The sequence below is a fragment of the Myodes glareolus genome, chromosome 14 (genome assembly GCF_982192425.1).
Source record: "Myodes glareolus chromosome 14, mMyoGla1.1, whole genome shotgun sequence".
Taxonomy (NCBI): domain Eukaryota; kingdom Metazoa; phylum Chordata; class Mammalia; order Rodentia; family Cricetidae; genus Myodes; species Myodes glareolus.
The window spans coordinates 15,376,524-15,397,465 of NC_142039.1; the positions used below are offsets into that span (position 1 = coordinate 15,376,524).

Consider the following 20,942-nt stretch of genomic DNA (forward strand, 5'->3'; position numbering starts at 1 on the left):
ACCCGAGCCAACTGCCCGCCTCACAGAGGCTTATTTAGCTACTGACAGCAGGAAAGGAAGGAAGAGCGTGAAATACCCCAGGATGAATGCTTCCTTGCAGGGATAGGTAGAGAGACCGTCTTGGTGAGGATGGGCCGGCCATCTCCTCTTCAGGCATGGAAACGGTGACTCGAAGGCAACCCAGAAGAAGACTTTCTTTTCTCTTTTGAACCTGGCCATGTATTGCTACAGGTCATGTCGGTGTGGAAAGCGAGGCTCACCAAAAGCCTGAAGTTCTCATCTGGAAGGATGCACTCCTTTCCGTGCTCGGCACTGCTGGCTTGTTTTGGTAACACCAGGGAGAATGCCGCCTTTGATCAGTCCAGCTCAGCTGATACTCACTCCACCATCTGTGTCCAGCCCATGGCCAAAGCAGGCGGGCATCCAAGTCACCCCAAGGTAGAAGAAGAAAGTACTCCGGAGAAAAGGCGAGATTCTGATATGCACTCAGAGCAAAATGGTGGTGCCAATGGCAACAACAGCAAACACAACATTGTCCAGCCTGCAGAGACCCTTGAGAATGTGCCCCGGTGCCTAAGTGATGAGCCAGACCGTGAGGCAGTTACTTTCCAGACATCCATCCCTAGACCATCAATTATTGACACGCCGAAGGTGAGTGAGTTTTCCCAGTGCTCTTACAGATGGGGAGGTGTCGGGGAACAGTCTGTCATTTTGGGAACTCTCTGGCAAACATTCTTGTTTAAATTCATTACTGCATAAGACACAGGGAATTCTCACTTGTGAGAGGAAGTGTGTGGAAAGGCTTTTAAATTCTCAACCTGTTCTCTGAGAGACTGGCGAACTCATCTTTAATGAAGTGGTGTCTAAAGATGTCTCAGAACAAACAGTTTCTCCAGAGGGTATATGATGTATGCATATATATATCCACACACATGTAACACACACATACATATGCTTTTAAAAAAACTGATATATGCTGGACAGTGGTGGTGTATGCCTTTAATATCAGCACTAGGGAGGCAGAGGCAGGCAGATCTCTGTCAATTTGGGGCCAGCCTGGTCTACAGAGCGAGTTCCAAGACAGCCAGGACTACATACATAAAAACTGTGTCTTCAGAAACCAAAAACCAAATCAAATCAAACCAACCAAGCAAAAAACTGATCTATAACTTTATAGGTATTAAAACTCACAGTACAACTATGGGGTTTCAGAAATTGTCTTTAGTGGTTCGAATGTATTTTGTATGGAAAATTGGGAATGATGGGGAAAGTTGGAAATGTAAGCAGCCCTGTGTACACAGCAGAAAGGAAGTGATGAAAATGATATTCATAAATTGCCAGATGGTAGTGGCATACACCTTTAATCCTAGTACTCAGGAGGCAGAGACAGGGAGATCTCTGTGAATTTGAGGCCAGCTGATCTACAGAGTGAGTTCCAGGACAGCCAAGGCTACACAGAGAAACTCTGTCTCAAAAATAAAAACAAAACAACGAAAACAATCATACATGGATGCGTCTATAACTTTGAAGATTTAAGAACAGGAAGCAGAAAGGGTTTTGGGCACTGGCCACACTACCCCCTAAGGCCTAATCTTGAGTCGCTGTCTTTCCTTTGCTTTGTCATCCTTGAATTTTGATTTTTGTGTGTTCTGATTTGATTGTACACATGCTCTCATAGTTCTTGGCAATCCCACCTAAGAGGGGTGGTTGAGAAAGAGTTTCCTAAAGGGTACATTCCCAAAGATGTTATTTAAGTATTTTGTTGTTGTTGATAATTTCTTGCCCAATTAATTTAGGACCAGGCTTTTAAGAGCTGCAAAAGTTTTGAGTATTCATTAGTTAGATGTTCTGATTTAAAACTGTTTTTTTTTTCTTAGCCAGTTTAACAAATATTAGTTTTTTTTTGTCTGATTTTCTGACTTGGACTAGAGTCTTTTTAGAAACAAACTGTAACTTGTCTAACAGCAAAGATAAAGTTAAACCATAAAATATGGCTCTAATTGACAGTCGATAGCAGTGCATCTCAGCCTTCCTAATGTTGAGACCCTTTAATCCAGTTCCTCATGTTGTAGTGACCCCAACCACAAAATTATTTTTATTGCCACTTCATAAATCTAGTTTTGCTACTATTAGGAATTGTGAATGTAAATATCTGTTTTCTGATGGTCTTAGGCGACCCCTGTGAAATGTCAGTGAACCCCGCAGAGGGGTCACTACCCCACAGGTTAGGACCACTGTCTACAGCATTGTATCAGGGAGTGAACAGAGATCTGAGGGTGCGGCTTAGTAGTAGAGTGCTCGCTTCATGCGCTCCAGGCCATGAGCTCCATCTCCAGAACTGCTAGGGAACAAAACAGATGATTAAGTTTAAACTCCATTGTTTGGATTCTTCTGTTCTGAAATTGGGCAGATGATTTCACCAAACCCTGTCTAACAGCAGTGATTTTCTTTTTGTTAACATCACGAAGTCAACCCCCTAAAAAAACCCAACATACTTGTTTAGTTTTCTGTGCATACCCATGTATAGATTGAGATATCTGTAGTGGATCTGGGTACACATCAGGGCCAAGTTCACATCAGCTACATGTTCAAGGGATGAATGCCGCACTGCCCGGTCGAGCTAGAAGCGTCCATTCTGTTTGGGAAGGGATGCAGCAACCCAGCATGCACCTTCCGTTGCTGAGTTGGTAGCAAAGACAAAGGGTTGATCCGATTTTCTGTGTTAGTGGTTTCTGCGACCCAGGGGGCTGACCTACATTTCACAAGAGGCAGTGGAGCACAGTGGGAGTCAGTTCTCTGCTTCTTCTTGTGGGTCCCAGAGACCAAACTCAGGTCATCAGGCTTGATGGCAAGTATCTTTACTCACCGAACCATGCTGCCTGCATGAGCCTTAGAAATTTCAAAGGCACAATAAGGGAAGGACGTTGTGATAAAGGAGTCAAGTGAGTAAGACCACTTATTTATAGGAACTGAATGCAGCATGGGAGTAGGTCTATCAGAGTGACTAAAAATGAGGCTGCATGTTGTAGAAATGCCTAGGAAGACACACGAGGCCCAAAGAGGGGTACCTGGGATGCTATGGTGAGGGAAGGAAGTGGCAGTGGGAGCTTTGGGAATTTTGTGAAGAACTAAGTCATGTATGGGGTTTTATCAACTGTGAGACAGAAAAGTGATAGAAGGAAAACACCATAAAATTGAGGGCTGAGCATGTGATAAGAGGGCATTCCATGGGCAAGGTGATTGGGCATCTGTTGTGGAATATTAGTTAAAGATGTGTTACATTCACAGTTATGCTGTGGAACATTTGTTTAATGACGCGAAGATTGTTTCATTATTTTATGTTGCATTTGTTTAACTCTGTGAAGCTGTGTTACTTTGCCTGTCTAAAACACCGGATTGGTCTAATAAAGAGCTGAATGGTCAATAACTAGGCAGGAGAGAGAATTAGGTGGGGTTGGCAGGTAGAGAGACTAAATAGGAGAAAAGGAGGAGAGCTAGGAGCAAGCAAAGGGGAAAGAGAGGAGGACACCAGGGACCAGCCACCCACCCATACAACCAGCCATGGAGTAAGACATATAGAGTAAAGAAAGGTAACAAGCCCAGAGGCAACGTGTAGAAGAGGAGAAGTAGGTTAATTTAAGTTAGAAAAGCTGGCTAGAAACAAGCCAAGCTAAGGCTGGACATTCATAAGTAAGACTAAGTCTCCATGCATTTATTTGGGAGCTAGGTGGCGGGCCCTCCAAGGGGTAAAAACAAACAAACAAACAAACAAAAAACAGCTGCCAAGTACAGGTATCTATTGTAGTTCCAAAGTCGAGCGCTCACTGATACAGAGCACCTGCCGTCTGCCTGCCTTTCTTCACCGCACGTTACACGGAGGCTCTCATCTAACCCTAGTGAGGTGTTACAGTCTCATGGGGCTCAGTTTTCAGAGGAAGACATTGGCATTTGCCCAAGGCCCCAGAGGGAGGAAGTGGCAGGCTCAGGATTAGAGTTTAGTTCTCTCTGACTCCGAAGTCCTCCCTTTGAAATAGCATGTGCCTCTATTACTAATTACATAGTGCTTGAGGACTTAGAACCAAACAGTCCTATATAAGCCCACTTCCTTTTCAGTTAAATTTAAACTCCACCTACATGCAAATGGTATGTATTTATGGAAATGTATGTATAAAACAGTATATATAAATGTATCAGCTGAGCTATGACCTTGGGTTCAATTCCTAGCACTGTAATATGTATCTATAAATGCATACATGTATATGATTATAATTATTAGATTTAAAAATTCATTTGCATAGCATTTTCTGCCATGGTTGCAGGTGTGTAACACTATGGAAAGGGATATTTTTCATTTTCTGTCAGTGACAAAGTTTTGCTGGTGGTTATGGGGAGCTTCTGATTTAAAGTGACAGAGGCCTCTTTGTTGTTACCTGAAGAGTCTTCAGTGACTCGATTCCCCCAGGTGGATGATGAATGGGCTAGCTTTATTACAATCTTACCTGGTGGCAGACCCATTTTCCCTTCAGGTGAACTGATCCTCTTCATGGGAGTTGCTTTGGTAGCCTTAGGATGTAACAATATCAAATAAGGACACCGCCCTCAGGCATTTTGTGATCAGAGGCAAAAGAGGGTCATTTAAATCTGAAGTAGCATCTATTCTAAGAGGAAAAGCTAGAAGTAATGAAATAACAAACTAAGAAGAAATGAAAGGATTTTCTTTGGGGTAAAGAAAGGCATATGTATCTATCCTGAAAAAGTGATGTCAGGCCAGAGAGGTGGCTGAGCGGTAAAGGTGTATGTTGCACAGGGCTGACAGCCTGAGTTTGTCCCCTGCATCGCGAGCACAAACAGACAAAAATCTAGGTTTTTTAATTTTAAAAGCTATCTTCAACTTTTTTTCCTTCTTTCTTACTTTTATTTTTGATAGAGTCTTACTCTTTAGCTCTGGCTGGCCCAGAACTCGATATGTAGACCAGAATGACTTTGAAATCATAGACATCTACCTGCCTCTGCCTCTTGAGTGCTGGAGTTACAGGCATGCAGCCTCATGATTGATTTCAGCATTTGTGTGTGTGTGTGTGTGTGTGTATGTATGTGTGTTTGTGTGCGCGTGTCCTTTCCTGTTTCATGCTTTAAATCAAGGTAAAAAGCTTAGAATTGGAATATGTCTTAAAGTTTTGGGTACCTTTGAATCACCATTTTTCCCTTGGTAGTGGTCTGACTTCTAGGAGAAGGATCTCATAACTGGTAGAACCATGCAGATCATAGAGTACAGAAAGGCCTCTGGTTATTGCTTTAGCTGGATATTGCTGTGGTGTTCCTCTGTGTGAAGACAGCACTGGCCTGGGAGCTATGTGTGAATGGATAGCCCGGTAAGTCGTTTGCATTCTAGGGGGAGAGACAGACATAAAGGCAGGCAGTATCAGTAGAGTGGGAGAAAGCTTAAGCTGTAGATGTCTTCCGAGCTCAGGAGGGGGCTCCCTGAAGACAGGCCGTGGGAAAACGGGGACAGTTGGTAGACGATTGAGAGAAGGGCTTCCATTCCATACCGTACCCTTCCTGGGTGGCTGGAGCTGCTTCATTCTCCTGTAGCTCGGTACTATAGGTAGAAATACAGAGTAAGCAAAGCAACACACCAATGATAGCCTATGCTGGAGAGGATGTGGAGTGAGGGGAACACTCCTCCATTGCTGGTGGGAGTGCAAACTCATACAGCCACTTTGGAAATCAGTGTGGCGGTTTCTCAGAAAACTGGGAATCAGTCTACCTCAAGACCCAGCAATACCACTCTTGGACATATACCCAAAGGATGCACACAAGGACATTTGCTCATCTGTGTTCATAGCAGTATTATTTGTAATAGCCAGAACCTGGAAACAACCTCGATGCCCCTCAACCAAAGAATGGATAAAGAAAATGTGGTACATTTATACAATGGAGTACTTACTACTCAGCGGTAAAAAACAGTGGCATCTTGAAATTTCCATGCAAATGGATGGAACTAGTAAAAACCATCCCGAGTGAGGTAACCAAGACCCAGATAGACAAACATGGCATGTACTCACTCATAAGTGGATATTAGACGTAAAGATAAAGTGGATAAAGACGTAAAAAAAAATGGATAACCAGCCTTTACTCTACAATCCCAGAGAAGCTAGGTTACAAGGAGAACCCTAAGAGAGACATACATGGATCACCCTGGGGAAGGGGAAACAGAAAAGACCTCCTGAAAAAATTGAGGGAGGGTGTAAGGGGAGGGAGGAGGAGAACCTAAGGAAACAGGATGCTTAAGAAGGGGTAAGGACTGAGGGAGAGCAAGGAAAGAGGTATCTTGATTGAGGGAGCCATTAAAGGGCTAACGAGAAACATGGCACTTGGGAAATTCCCGGGAATCCACAAGGATGACCCCAGCTAAGACCCTAAGCAACAGTAGAGAGGACGCCTAAACTGGTCTTCCCCTGTAATCAGATTGATAACTACCTTAATTGTCATCATAGAACCTTCGACCAGCAACTGATGGAAGCAGATACAGAGATACAGTGAAGCACTGGGCCAAGCAACCAGAGACCAGTGCAAGAGAGGGAGAAGCAATAATATGAGCAAAGGGGTCAAGACCATGTTGGGGATACCCACAGAGACAGCTGACCTGAGTTAGTGGGAGCTCATTGACTCTGGACTTATTGTAAGGAACCTGCATAGGACCAAACTAGGCCCACTGAATGTGGGGGACAGTTGTAAGGCTTGGGCAGTCTATGGGGCCACTGGCCGTGGGACCAGGATTTATTCCTACTGCTTGAACTGGTATCTAGGAGCACATTCTCTTTGGAGGGATACCTTGCTCAGCCTAGATATAGGTGGGAATGTTGGTGGAGGCCGCTCATTAGTTTCCCAACTGCCCTGACTCAAAATAATAATACAGAAACTATATTATTTGTAATACTGTTTGACCAATAGCTTAAGCATATTTTTAACTAGCTCTAAACTAACCCATCTCCATTAATCTGTGTATCGTCACATGTCTGTGGCTTACTGGGGAAAGTTTCATCCTGCATCTGTCCCCAGTGGGGCTACATGAATTTTCATTGACTCCGCCTTCTTTCCTCTTCTATCTGCTTGGAATTTCCACCCCACATCAGGGGGAGGGCCTTAGTCTTGCCTCAAAGTGAAGTGTCAGACTTTATTGACTCCCCATGGGAAGCCTTACCCTCTCTGAGGAGTGGATGGGAGCTGGGAGGAGGGGAGGCAGGAGGAGGGAAAGGAGTGGGAATGGGTATGTAAATATGTAATAGCTATGTAAAATGAGAAAAGATTATATTAAAAAATTCTTAATAAAAAAAAGAAAGAAAAATGAAGGTTCCATGGGGACCAAAGGCTTTAGAGTACTTTCCAGTTGGGAAAAGCTTTTGGTTTTGTTTGTTTGTTTGTTTATGCAATATTTTTATCTCATCCTTGCTCCATGTTGGGGTAAGCAGCGTGATACAGGAAGAGAAAATAATTGTGGCTGGGGAAATTATGCTTGGGTGTATTTTAACTATAAATGTCAATTATGAAGGGAAACACCTTAGAACGACAGTTGCATTTTGGAACAAGCTGGTTTTGCAGTCAGATGCAGCACAGCTGCAAGCCATCCCTGCGGCCTCAGTGGCCTGGGTAAAGATGCAGACTCAGGCAGTCACCGTTTTTTCAGGGTGTAGACCTTGGCTTTGCTGTCTCTGAGACCACTATCTTCTTCCTTCATCATCTTTCTCTAAAACACAGTCTTACAGTCTTGATACAAATTTTTAAGAACCAAACGTATAAATTAGAATGCCTGTTTAGTCGTGGACTTTGAGAATTAACTCTCAGGGTCAGAGAGACCACGCCATATGTTCTCTCCATTAAAAAATTCCAGGTAGGGACTGGGGAGATCCCTTAGTTGGTAAAGTTATATAAGCATGAGGAGCTGAGTTTATTCCCCAGGACCCACAGAAGCCAGGCATGTGGTGCACACTTACACACCGGGTGTTGGAGAGGGAGAGACAGGTGGCTTCCTGGGACTCATTGGTCAGACAACTAAAGTAATATTCAAGCTCCAGGATAGTGAGAGACCCTGTCACAAAAAGAAATGTAGATGTCTCGGAATGATGCCGGATTGGAATGACCTCTGTCTTCCACATACATTCTCACATACATGTACACCTCTGCATGCACACATGCAACCACATGTGCAGAAACACACAAACTTATAAGTAACGATCAAATTGGCATGTAGGCATGTCTGTAGACTATTTTCTTTTTGCTAATTGAAGTAGGAGGGTTCAGCCTACTATGGGCAGTGCAGTCCCTGATCAGGTGGGCCTGGGCTATATTAGAAAGGTGCCTGAAGCTGGAGAGATGGCTCAGCAGTTAAGTGCACTGGATGTACTTCCAGAGGACCCAGAGCCAATTCCCAGCACCCAGTGGCAGCTCACAGCCGTCTGTAACCCAAGTTCCAGGGGATCTGACACCCTCGCACCAATGCACAGAAAATTAAGTAAATTTTTTTAAAAAAGGAGAGAAATAGAAAGGTAGCTGAATATGAGCCAGGAAGAAAGTCAGTAAGTGGTGTTTCCCATGGTCTCTATTTCAGTTCCTGCCTTGAGTTCTTGCCCTGACTTTCCTCAGTGATGGACTGTTACATGGAAGCACAAGTTGAAAGACATCCTTTTCTCCCCTGGTTGCTTTGGTTAGAGTCTTTTATCCCAGCAACAAAATGTAACAAAAGCAACATCGTTGGGAGAAATTCTGTAAGCTATATATGCATCTTTTTTTGGTACAAATTAAATTCTGTGAATTCTTTTTAGAATGAGAGTACTTTATTTATTTTTTTATTAAATTTCCACCTCCTCCCATTTCCCTCCCACTCCTTGCACTCCCCCTCCCCCTCCCTCTCCAGTCTTAAGAGCAGTCAGGGTTTCCTGCCTCGTGGGAAGTCCAAGGTCTCCCCCCTCCATCCAGGTCTAGGAAGGTGAGCATCCAAACAGACTAGGTTCCCACAAAGCCAGTACATGCAGTGGAGTCAAAAACCCAGTGCCATTGTCCTTGGCTTCTCAGTCAGCCCTCATTGTCAGCCACATTCAGAGAGTCTGGTTTGATCACATGAGAGCACTGTTTTTTCCCTCAAATGAACCTGAATTTCGACTACAATAGAACTTTAGCTAGCTGTAAAACAACAGATGCCCTATCAGAGATGTTTCCTGCTGAACAGATGACTTGACATAACCTTTATAAGTTTTTGAGTTTGCATACTGAGTCATAGGCTTCACGTGGCACTTTTAGTGCACATATGTGTCCTGATGCTTTCTTATTCGCTCTTCTTCCCGGCCTCTCTATACCACTCAGCTGGTCCTTTCTTCTCCCGAATCATGTCGTCTTCTGCTTTCATGCTGCATGTATTTCATTGCTCTATTTTTATTTTTTCCCTTCTCCTTTCTTCTTTTTTTACTTAAATAAATATTTTATTAATTCTTTTAGCATTTCATATAGTGTACTTTGATCATATTCATCCTCCAACCCTCCCCAACTCCATCCGAGATCCATTCCCATTTCTTCCCAACTTCATGTATACCTTTTTAACAAATTTAAAAACTTCAGCTTGGGGCTGGAGAGATGGCTCAGTGGTTATGAGCACTGACTGCTCTTCCAGAGGTCCCGGGTTCAATTCCCAGCACCCACATGGCATCTCACAACTGTCTGAAGATCCAATTGCAAGGGGATCTGACATCTTCACACCAATGCTCATAAAATAAAGTTAAATAAACCATAAAATATTTTTTAAAAAACTTCAGTTTGTGCTGTCCATGTTCTTCTGGACGAGGGGCATGGGGCATGGTGGACCTCCCAGGAGCCACCCTTACAAAAACACGACTCACCTTTCTCCACAAACTATTAATTGTCCATAGCTCAGTTAGGGGTGAGGCTTACAAACCCCTTCCATCTCCATCCTAGGCTTCTGAACTCCATCCTAGAATTTTGACTGGCTTGATCTTGTGCAAGTCTTGGCCAGGCAATCACAGCTGCTGTAAGTGCTTGAATGCAATGGTCTTTCCTTCTTCTTTTTCTTCTCTCCACCTTTCTTTAAGACCTCTTCATCTCCTCTCACATTCACCTTTCTTTCATATCATACACACACACACACACACACACACACACACACACACACACACAGGCACACACACAGGCACACTTAAATCTGAAGTCTGCCTATGAAAGCAAACATGTAATACTTATTTTGTGGATCTTACTTAGTTTGCTTAATGTAAAATGATCTTCAGTTCTATCCACTTTGCTGCACATGTCAGATTTTGTTCTTCATGACTGATAAAAGTCCACTGTGCATACATATACAGTGCTTTCTTATCCACTCACTTGTTGATGGACAGTTCATCTGGTTCCTTTTATTAGCTGTTGTAGATATGCTGTGCAGCAATAAACATGGGTATGGAAATGTCTGTGTGTTCTGTTGACTTAGTGGCTTTTGGACATTCTATCCAGGAGTATTATAGGTGGATCATATGGTAGTCTTGTTTATAATTTTCTGAGGAACCTGCACGGTGATTTCACAGTGGCTGCATAAGCTTACATTCCCACCAACAGCACAACAGGCTTCCTCTTTCTTCTACATCCTTGCCGGTACTGTCCCTTGTTGTCTTGGTGATAGCCATTCTGACTGTGGGGAGATGGAAGCTCAAATGTGCATTCCTTGGTGGCTAAAGCTGTCGAACACTTTTCCAAGCACTTAGTTTTCATTGTATTTTTCTTTTAAAAACTGTCTCCTCAACTCATTAGCCAATTTTTTGATTGGATGATTTGGGTTTGGGGGCTTAATTTTTATGATTTTTATATGTTCTATATATTAATCCTCTTGACATAATTTTTAACTCAAAAGCAAATTACAGACTCATGCAATTACTATTAGTTGTCTAGTTCCATCTTATGCTCCTGAGCAAAACAACCATCTTTACTTCCTCAAACGAAGGGGATGCCTGAATGATGAGGAGCAAATCCCATCCCTTTCTATTTAGGCCCTGGTAATTTTTCAGGACAGGTTTCTACCATCAAAAGATGTCAAGCATAGTGCAGGATTCTGTATGATATACCTGTCCTCTCAGTCAGGAATTTTCCAAGACAGATATTCAGCTGCATTCGAACTGGAAAAAGAGAGAAGCAGCTTCTTGGCTACTGTGGAATGGAAAACAAATGGTCCTCGTAAAACCATGGAGTTTACAATGTGCAGCTTCGGCTCCTGGAGCTCGTCTCTAAAAGACTCTAGAGGACAGCAAATATGTAGAACTCTAAAACGCTTTAGAGCTAAAGGGAATACAAATTTCAAACTAAGAAATAAGAGACAAGTGTGTAATTTAATAAAAATTGGAATTCCTGCTTTCAAGTGAGGTGGCCATTCCTTTAAAAATCCAGTTGAAAATGACACCCAATTAAGCAGATTGTTATGTCAGAGTAAGAGGTCGCCCCCTGTCTGAGCAGCACCTATTTCCAGGTAGAGAGGGAAGAATCTAATGACCCCTTTGTGACTCATTTGTAGTCTTATTTTTCTTTTCTTACGCCGGGGTCTTGTGCAGCCTCATGCTGCTCCTGAACTCATTAAGTAGCCAAGAACGACCTTGAACTCCTGGTTTCCTGCCTCCACCTGTAGAGCACTGAGATTCCAGCTCTGTGCTGCCAGCTTTGTGAGGCACGATGACTGGGCATGGCCTTTATGTATGCTGGGCGAGGGCTCTACTGTCTGAGCCACACCCTTGGCATCCCCAACCCCAAGTTTTACAGAGTACATAAAGGCAACACTGTGTGTGTTTTTTTTTTAAATAGACAATACTCTTGACCATCTGACCCAAGAGCTACAAAGGAGATTCTAACTGACAAGACCCATCTCCCCAAGAATATCTGCATCTGTTTAGTAGGAATTTCTGTCTTTTCGATTATATAATCTGGAGTCATGTGTTAGCCAAAACAGTGTTCGTTCCACGGTTACACTTGCTGAATATGCTGGAAAGTTGAACACGTCTGTGCTCCAGGAACCACAGGGCCCAGCTGAATGAATGTGCTGTATCAATCATGGGAAACTGGAGAGGATTTTTTCCAGCTACGGACTCTGTTAACCTGATCTGAACTGTTGTTCATTTTCCACTCGTCTTCTTCCTTTCCAAAGAAAACATAACTCATTGACTTAACACTTTTTCCACCATGTGCTTGACACACTTGGTTTTGTAATTCTGCACTGGGGGAAGTGAAAGGTTGGAGAGCGAAGGCAATTAGAGGAAGGGGAAGCCTCCACTGGAGCCATTGAGCCTGAGAGAGGGGGTGTGGACAGACTCATTCTGGAAAGCTAGCGTTTGTCTGTCGTGCTTCGTTAAATGGAATATGACAGCTTGGTTGGAACCCAAGTCATAGGTGTGATCTGATTGTCCGTTAGCCAGGCACTGAGCTGTTTGAAGGACATGAGAGCAAAAGGCAGGAGTGCTTTTATCAGTTTCTCTCATAATTCTGAACTTTTGATATTTTGATATTTTTCCTGATTTGTAGAGAGCTTAATGTCCATAAAATATTTTTAGCTAATATGCTTGAAGTATGAAATATATAATCTTGTACTTTCATGGGCTACCTTCTAACACTGAAGGGCTAGTCAGGGGCTTCTGTATCATGGCTGAGCTTAAGGGGTATTGGCAATCAACACTCAGAACCCACAATTTCTGCAACTATTATTCAGCACTGAAAGGTTTCCGTACCCTGATATTAAATCTCTCCACCGATGCAATAAATCGGATCAGGTTAAATTAAAAGTTCAGGTTTAATGAGTAAAACACTCCTGGAGGATCTTCCGGCCCCCAGAGAGGAGATGGGGAGAAGAAACAGGAAAACCACGTGGTAGGTCTAGAAGCCCAAGGATCATTCAGTGTATAGTGGGGGTCGTGATGTTTGCGTCTACCCTGAACATCTACAAAGGCTTGTTCTTGTCAGTATCCCCTAGAGAGTAAAATATAAAATGTGTGTGTGTGTGTGTGTATGAAAAATATATATAAAACGTTTTTTCTTTATTCCTTCGCTTATTTTTTCTCTTTTCATCTTCCCCTCATTTCTTTCTGTTTTCATTCTCCTCTTCTGTCCTTTCTATCTCACCTCCCTAAATTTCATCACTTTCTTTTTCAGAGTCTGGCTCTGTAACCAGTCTGGCTTCAAACTTGCGATCCTCCTGTCTCAACCTCCAAAGTGCTAAGATTACAGGTATGTGCCATCATACTGGGCTTGCATGGCAGTTACAGTGTATTCAGTAATAAGTAACCAAAGATGATTTGAAGTTATTTTTATGGGTCAATTGGGTAGATGATGTGCAAATATTATGTACATTATATAAAGTACTTGAGCATGTTTGGATCTTGGTGTCTAGAGGTCATTTTCTAATTCATTCTTGGTGAATACTGAATGATATCTGTATTAAGGAAAAAGTAGTTTGATTTAGCAAAAGCCAAACAATTTCAAATAAAAGAATCAACATGCTGTTTCTTCTGTGGTCTTAGTAATTGGTGTCAAGTGTAACTGTGAGGTTTTAGAAGTCTGTGTTTGTTCGCAGGTCCATAGACTGAGGGGGCAGCACTTGCTGTTAGGCATTAGTGTGCCATGAAGAACAAAGTGCTCTTTTACCTTTGGTTGATTTTGTTAGGACAGCAGCCAGGCAAACAACAGCCGCCATAAGACTGTAAGCAATCAAATGGCACTGAGCGCTTGTCTCTGCAGCTTGGGGTGAAAGGCCTTTATATGGTTGTAGGCACTTGTTTTTCTTTCCCACCCAGTGAATTTTCCATGAACTTGAGTTTGATTATATATCACTGCCTTATTACAACAGTAAACCTCAGATTTATGATCCTTCTCTCTTTTTCCTTTTTCTTGTTTTGGTTAGTACCAAAATTCACGTTTTCTTGAAATATTCAGAAGCCAGTTGCTGCAACCAGTTCTCCACTCTAGAAAGACTTTCTGCCTTAACCCATATTCAGTTGCTTCACATGACCCTGTAGGTTGAGAAATTTATTTTAAAGTACATTTATTTCTTACAGTCTGGAGATTGGAAAGCCAATAGATGAGGGAATACATGGGTGACACCCTGCTTGCTGGTGGGGACTTCTAGTTCTGAGGTGCTGTCGTGTATCACATGGTAAGCAGAGCACACACACAAGTGCCAAGTTGGCTTTTCAAACGGCCCGACTCTGACAATAATCCATGAATATACCCACCCACAGATGCGTGGCTAGCAGAACCCTGATGGCTTGTTCACTTCTCAGAGGTCTTACCTGGTTCAATTTCTCTTTTTGTTGTGCATGTGTAGTATGAGTGCACGTGTGCATGAATGTTCACATGTGTGTGGAAATGTGTGACATCAGGCATCCTTGTCAATCACCTTCCACCTTCTCTGTTGGTGCAGGGTTTCTCACAAGAATCCGGATCCCTGATTCAGCTAGTCTAGCTAATCTTGCTAGCTAATCTAGCTAGTCAGCTAGTCTTGCTCCAGGGATCCTCTGCATTTAACTCCCAAGTGCTGGAGGCGCAAACCTTAGTCCTCATGCTTGTGGAGCAAGTTCTTCGTCCATTGAGCCGTTTCCCTGGGCCCTGACCTCATCTCTTAATACCTCTGTTTCAGTATGAGTTTTGATCAAATCATACAAATCATAGCAACAGTCAAATCATAGCAGATCCTTTTGTTCTTCACTTTTGCATGGTCTGGATAGCCTGCTTGTACATGTCCCACCATCGGTCCCCCAGCAAACCCCCTTTGGCAAGTTTTAAAGACTCTCTGTTGAATGACCCACTAAGAGGGCTTTGAACTCCTGGCTTATTTGCAGGAACACATGATTGACAAGTCTCTGGCCTTTTCTCTCCAGCATTTTATTAGCACTGATACCAGCTGTGGGGATTTTCATGAGGGATATGTTCCTAGGAGCCATCTCTTTGTAATTAATTATTGAGTTTCACAGTAAAAATGGCATTACTTGGGTAGGACTCAAATCAGAAAAACAATTTCTACCCGGTCATTCTTTTATCCAGCCAGTACTGACTAAGAATATATGGTGTGCTCTCTTGAATGACCACATAGTTTCACTGGCTTCTTTAATAGTTTATCATTTGTAGCTTGGGATTTTCCCAAGAAACATAACCAACAGGATATATGCGGGGTAGGTGTGTGTGTGTGTGCACGTGTGTGTGTGCTTGTGTGTGTATATCACAAAAAGAAGGAGGTAGAGTTGTTTCAAAAGCTTGACTCACACACTCACTGGGAGTGAAAAGGTCAAAATCTACAGTGTGGTTCTGTTTCTTAGAATTGCCCGGCCCCTGTTGTCTGAACAGAGTGCTTTCTTCTCTTTTCAGAATCTCACTGATTGCTCTGAAGGCCTTTAATTGATTGGACGACATCCCCTTACTTTATTGATTTCAATTTTTCTTCAATAAACTGATGGTAGACGTTACCCTCCTCTACAAAATACCTCCCTAACAATCCTAGATTACTGTGTGATTAAATACCTTGGTGTGATTAATACTTTAGGCCTGGCTAAGTTGACACCCAAGACTGCTCTTGTAAAGCACTTGATAAAGAGAAAAGACTCTTAGATTTTGGATCCAGAAAACCTGGGCTCTTGTCTCAAATTGCTAAGTGGTTCTCAAGACCATTTCTTAAACATTCAGAGCCTAGTTTTACTCTTTGGAAAATTCTCGGGGGAAGGGGCAATAGACAGGAAGTTTCCATTTGGTTCTACAGTTCCAAATCTTTCAAGATAATTCAGTATCTTCAATGTTTTTCCTCCCATCTTAAGAAATATGTGCCTCCTGTTGCAGACATGGTTAGGCAGTTGCAGCCGTGTAAACAAGTGTTCGCTGGAGAGGAGCAGATGAGAAATGAGCGTGTAGGTGGCTCCTAGAGGCACAGTCTTGAGGGAATTGGTGCAGAAGGCTGGTGCTGAGGATGGGGATGTGGCGTTGCTGTCAGTGAGCATTGGCTTGGAGGATCTGCCGGTTGCTCCTGATTCTGCTACTGACAGCTCTTCTCTCTGAGCCCCAAACCTGAGAGCTGTCACCGCTGTGATGAGTGACTTTCTTCTCTAGGGTTTCTCCAGAACCCCTGAATCGTGTTAAGCTCAGCTTAGAGGTAAGTTGGTGTTAAACACAACTTAGAGAAGGTCAAGCACAAAGTCTGTACATTTGCTGACCTGGTTCAGATGGTTGATTTCCTTTGAAGTAGACATTTTCCTTCCCTTGGCAGTGAGAATGTTGTCAGATATATTAAACTGTCACCAAACTGGCTCTGAATCCGTGCCTGGCCTCTGAGAGCAGACGCTATCTGAAATCTGTAGCTAGGGATCAAATCCAAGCCTTTGTGTTAAGAAACATTTCTCATGCTCCCCAGATCTGTGTTTTATCTTTGGCTGAGGAATTTTGAACAAGAGGAAGCTGGTGAATTTTCAGGATATGATGGGTTGCTGTAAGAGAAATGAATTGCCTGTCATGAATTACCTGTCTGGTTACAGACACAGCAGTTATAATGTCAGGCAAAACTCATTTGTGTCTCAGATGAAGTATGATTGTTATTTCATGATAAGAAATTAAATTATACAACTATTACTTGGTTGTTAAAATGCCCACTGTTAGAATGGGCTTTTCAGTGGCTTCTCACAGTGGCCCCAAGATGGCATCCAAGGCTCTTTCTGTTCTGTTACAGGTTCAACTGCTTTTAGAGGTTGGCTCTCTTTAACATGTGTGTGCATGCAGAGCTCCACCTGTGCATATCTACATGTGTGTGCTTATAAAGTTGTGTATGCACATGCTGTCTCTATGTATGTAAACTGGGATCTGTAATTACCTTTTTTTCTTTTTACCATCTTTATGATAATGTTACACCTAGCTATTGAATTAGATGCTTTACAGTGTGATTAACTTTGTGCTTCTGGGGGTACTTATGCTCTTAAAATTGTAAAAGTTTCCAATCCATAACATTTTTGGTATATAATATTCTGCTTGCTTGGCTAAATTTTCTCTCATATGTGAAATACATATATGTGTATGTGTATGTGTGTGTGTGTGTGTGTGTGTGTGTGTGTGTGTAGAAAGGGGACTCTGTGAAGGGATGTTCTAAAGAGGATGAGAGAGTGAGGAGAAAGAAAAAGAGTAATGGAGTGTATATGTCCTGAAAACAGACAGGGCAACTGCTTGGAGGAAAGGGACCAGCAAGGGGTGAATGTGTAGAGTGTATGGGGGAGAGGCAAATAAGAGCAAAAACATAAACTTATATGTATGGAACTGTCACAATTAAATCCATTTGTTTGTATGCTAATCAAAAATTAACATAATGCCAGAGTGGGACTGGAAAGACCACTCAGTGGATGAAGTGCTTTTGCAAAAAGCATGAGGACCTAAGTTCAAATCCCCAGAATCCACATCAAAGCTGGGCATGGCAATGTGTACCTGTAGCCCCAGTTCTGGGGGGAGGGCTTGGAGACAGGCGAATTTCTGGAGCTTGATAGCCGCCTGTTCTTGCAGGTAAGCTCCATATTCCGTGAGAGACCTTGTCTGAGACTATGAGATAGAGAGGAATTGAGGAAGACACCTGACGTCAATTTCTGACCTTTTCCATATGCCCGTGTATGCGAGCATACCTGTGTACACATATACACATATACATATACCACATACCCGTGTGCACATAAACATACATGCCAGATATTGTCAAGTATATTGGTCAGATCTTACATGATAATATAGATCACAGCACAAATTTCCTTCCATTGGTATTGATTGTTTGTAGGTTATACCCAAACTCTTCTTATTGGCAGGCGACAGTTCCAGAAACAGGGTGGTTCTATTTGTTCAAAGCCTTTGAGAAACATTAATACTTTAGTCTGCATTTATTTATTTTTATTTATTTTTTTTTGAGATAGGGTCTTGCTCTATAGCCTACACTGGCATGAAACTCACAATCCTCCTGCCTCAGCCTCCTACAAGGTGAAATTACAGGTATGTATCAGCACTCTAGGCCTTGGTTTATACCTTCTGGTGGATGAGAGCACCGTAGGAACTTTTGAGCATAAAGGATACAAGCTGGGTCCTCCCAGGGACCCCTTTCTTTCTTCTCCCAGCTCAATGAATGTGAGAGCCGCCTTTGAGCAGCTGAGTGAGGGACACAGCAGCTAAGGCTCTGAAGGCAGGTGGATGAGACAGGAAGGAGGTCGTAACCCTTTTGTTGGATTTTTCCTTAGGTTGTCACAAAAACAGGAAAGAAGGATGTCCAGCTGTTCAGAGCCATGGCCAGTCTCTCTGCAAAAGTCCCACGCTCGTGTAATGTGCAGGGAAGCTGCAGGCTAGGAGTCATATCAATATGTCCTCACTCAGCAAGGCTTACAGAAGGAACTGGTTCCAAAACCATTGGGAATCCAGAGTGAGAGACTGTGGCCAATCTGCTGTCTGCTGGCCTTCCTTCCAGCAGCTGGGGAAGCTCTCCAGCTCTGCTAACCACCTTTGACTTTGACTCTCTTTGAAAGCAGATGTGGGGTTCAGGGTAGGCTTAGAATTCAGTCTGGGTGACTTGTAGCCCTCTCCAAGAGTGCCTCATCTTTGTCCTCTTGTCCCTCCAGCTCTAAGAGCCCTAGGCCAGGGCATAAAATAGCCAGGACTAAATCTGTAAGCAGTTGGTCATGATCTAGAGGACCGGGGATACCCTAGGATTTCTTACACTTTCCCAAAGAGCCTCACATACAAGGCCACTTCCTCACCCTGCTCTCTGGAGCTCCATCTAATGTTGGGCATTCCTCATCGATCACACTTCCCAGCCTTCGCTGCTCACATCCTAAAGGTGTGGAGGGAACCAGCTGTGATGTCAGAGTGTGCTCAGTGGGTTGATGCAGGACTAGAATCCTGTGCAGGAGAAATTATCCAAACACTGAAGGGGTTCCCAAATATGTCTCCTAGCCTTCAGGGCTGAAGGAAGTCCTTTAGAAAGTCACATCTCACAGTTTGTTTTGGAGTATCCTCTTGTTTGGGAAGGCTGGGTGGGTTCTTTGTGTTTGGATTCCCTCTCTCTCCAGGGACATTAGTGCAGAAGGGAGGGAGGGAGCAGATGTTGCAAGGCCCTTCCATACAGCTGGTGCCAGTATCCTCTTCCTCCCTCTCATTACCTAGTGGATGCCAGCAGCATGTAGGACCAGGCCCTTCCCAGATGTGCTGACATAGAGCTGATGCTGGAGGCAAACCTACAGGGACTATCTACAGAACTCGAGTAGGAATGACAAAGCTGAGTCTAAGCCTCCTTCCCGTGCCACCCTGATGGCGCATTGCACCCTGTGGGGCTTCTAGTACACATTCATGTAGTGAGGAGCTGCGGGCAGGCCTGCTTTTCGTCCCACTCGGCTCCCACCCAGCCCCGGAAATAACAACACACAAATTGTATTAATTTAAACACTGCCTGGCCCATTATCTCTAGAGAGTGAGTTACTGGCTAACTCTCACATCTTGATTAACCCATTTCTAATAATCTGTGTAGCACCACGAGGTGGTGGCTTACCGGAAAAGATTCAGCATGTCTGACCTGGTGGCTGACTACATGGCGTCTGTCTCATTGCCCTCTTCCCAGCATTCTGTTCTGTTTACTCCGCCTACCTAATTTTCTATCCTATCAGAGGGCCAAGGCAGTCTCTTTATTAACCAATGAAAATAACACATAACAGAAGTCCCACCTACATCACATTCAGGTACTCCTCTACCTGCCTGTCACCTGCCTCTCCAGAGAGCCCCTCTTTGGCTGCCCTCCCTGACAAGTGTACATACCATTGTGTGTGGTCTGTCAGAACCTCAGTGCTGAGGACTAACACACAACTCTGGCGATTTGGCCATAGAACTTCTGGGTCCCAAGTTACTGCTGCCCGGAGAATCAGCCTCCAGCAGCACAGGGCTCTGACAGGAATCCACGGAGTCGGCAAGGCTAAACTTTTCTCCCTGAGGGGGTTAGGGAAAAAAGCACTCACAAACTCTCTTGATGGTTTCCTTCTTTATTCTCTCTCTCTTTATTCCTTCTTCCCATCTCATGATGTTTTACAGCTTTTATACCCCAACAGAATCTTCCAGGCAGTACAGGAGTTAAAACAGTTGCGTTCCATTTTTCAAGTGAATGATTATAACGAAAAACATGTTTTTCATCTCCCTCCCATGATTAAACATTTTATGTGTTACAGGAGAAAAACAAATTATCCCAAGAACCCACATGCATTCATACCCGCGCAACTTGTTTTAGATTGACTGTGTGGCTAGCAAGGTGTTTGTGTCAGGTCTTTTACTGGCAGGCTGCATTTTCCAGTTACAAAGAAAGGGACGGTTACTTTATTACTTATCTGAAAGGTAATCTCATAAGGAATCTTAAAGAAATCACCAACATAAACCTTTATATGTGAGAAAGAACCAGTCTGCTCTACGTTAATCTTTAGGGTATGTATCCATTCATTAATAGTTTTTATATTAGGAGATGGAAGACATAAATAGATATAAGGAATTAATCATCACCTTTGGTCATCAACCAGTCCTAGCAAGGAGAGTGCATCAGTCAGTAATAACTGGGCTACTTTGTTCTTGCTCCCTGACCTTAAAGAGTTCTAAAACTTTAGATTGTCTTCTTGGGTTTTTCAGCTCAGAGTTATCTAACAACAACACTCTTAGTCTAACTTCGTTATTTTCAAAGCTTTGTTTCAGCTGTGATGCACTATGAGACCTGCACACACATCCCCCAACATTGAGGTTAAAAGAATTTAAACTGGCTGGGCTACTGGGACTCGATTGTTAGTCGTTAACGTGAGCTACAATCCATGCGGCTCCTTAGGGAGACTCGCAGACTGTGGCTGTGAAAGATATGCTTGTATTTATTTTTATTCATCAAAACTCTGCAT

The 20,942-nt window shown here is 43.2% G+C and overlaps 1 protein-coding gene across 1 annotated transcript in view; it reads left to right on the forward strand.

Annotated features, from left to right (window-relative positions):
* The first annotated feature begins 219 nt into the window (after nucleotides 1-219).
* Nucleotides 220-20,942, forward strand: part of Fam107b (family with sequence similarity 107 member B) — a 203,433-nt gene continuing 182,710 nt past the window's right edge. Inside the window, exon 1 of the mRNA XM_085699078.2 lies at nucleotides 220-651. Coding sequence (XP_085555204.2) covers nucleotides 235-651 — 417 coding nt within the window. The 5' untranslated portion in view covers nucleotides 220-234. The remainder of the gene's footprint in view (nucleotides 652-20,942) is intronic.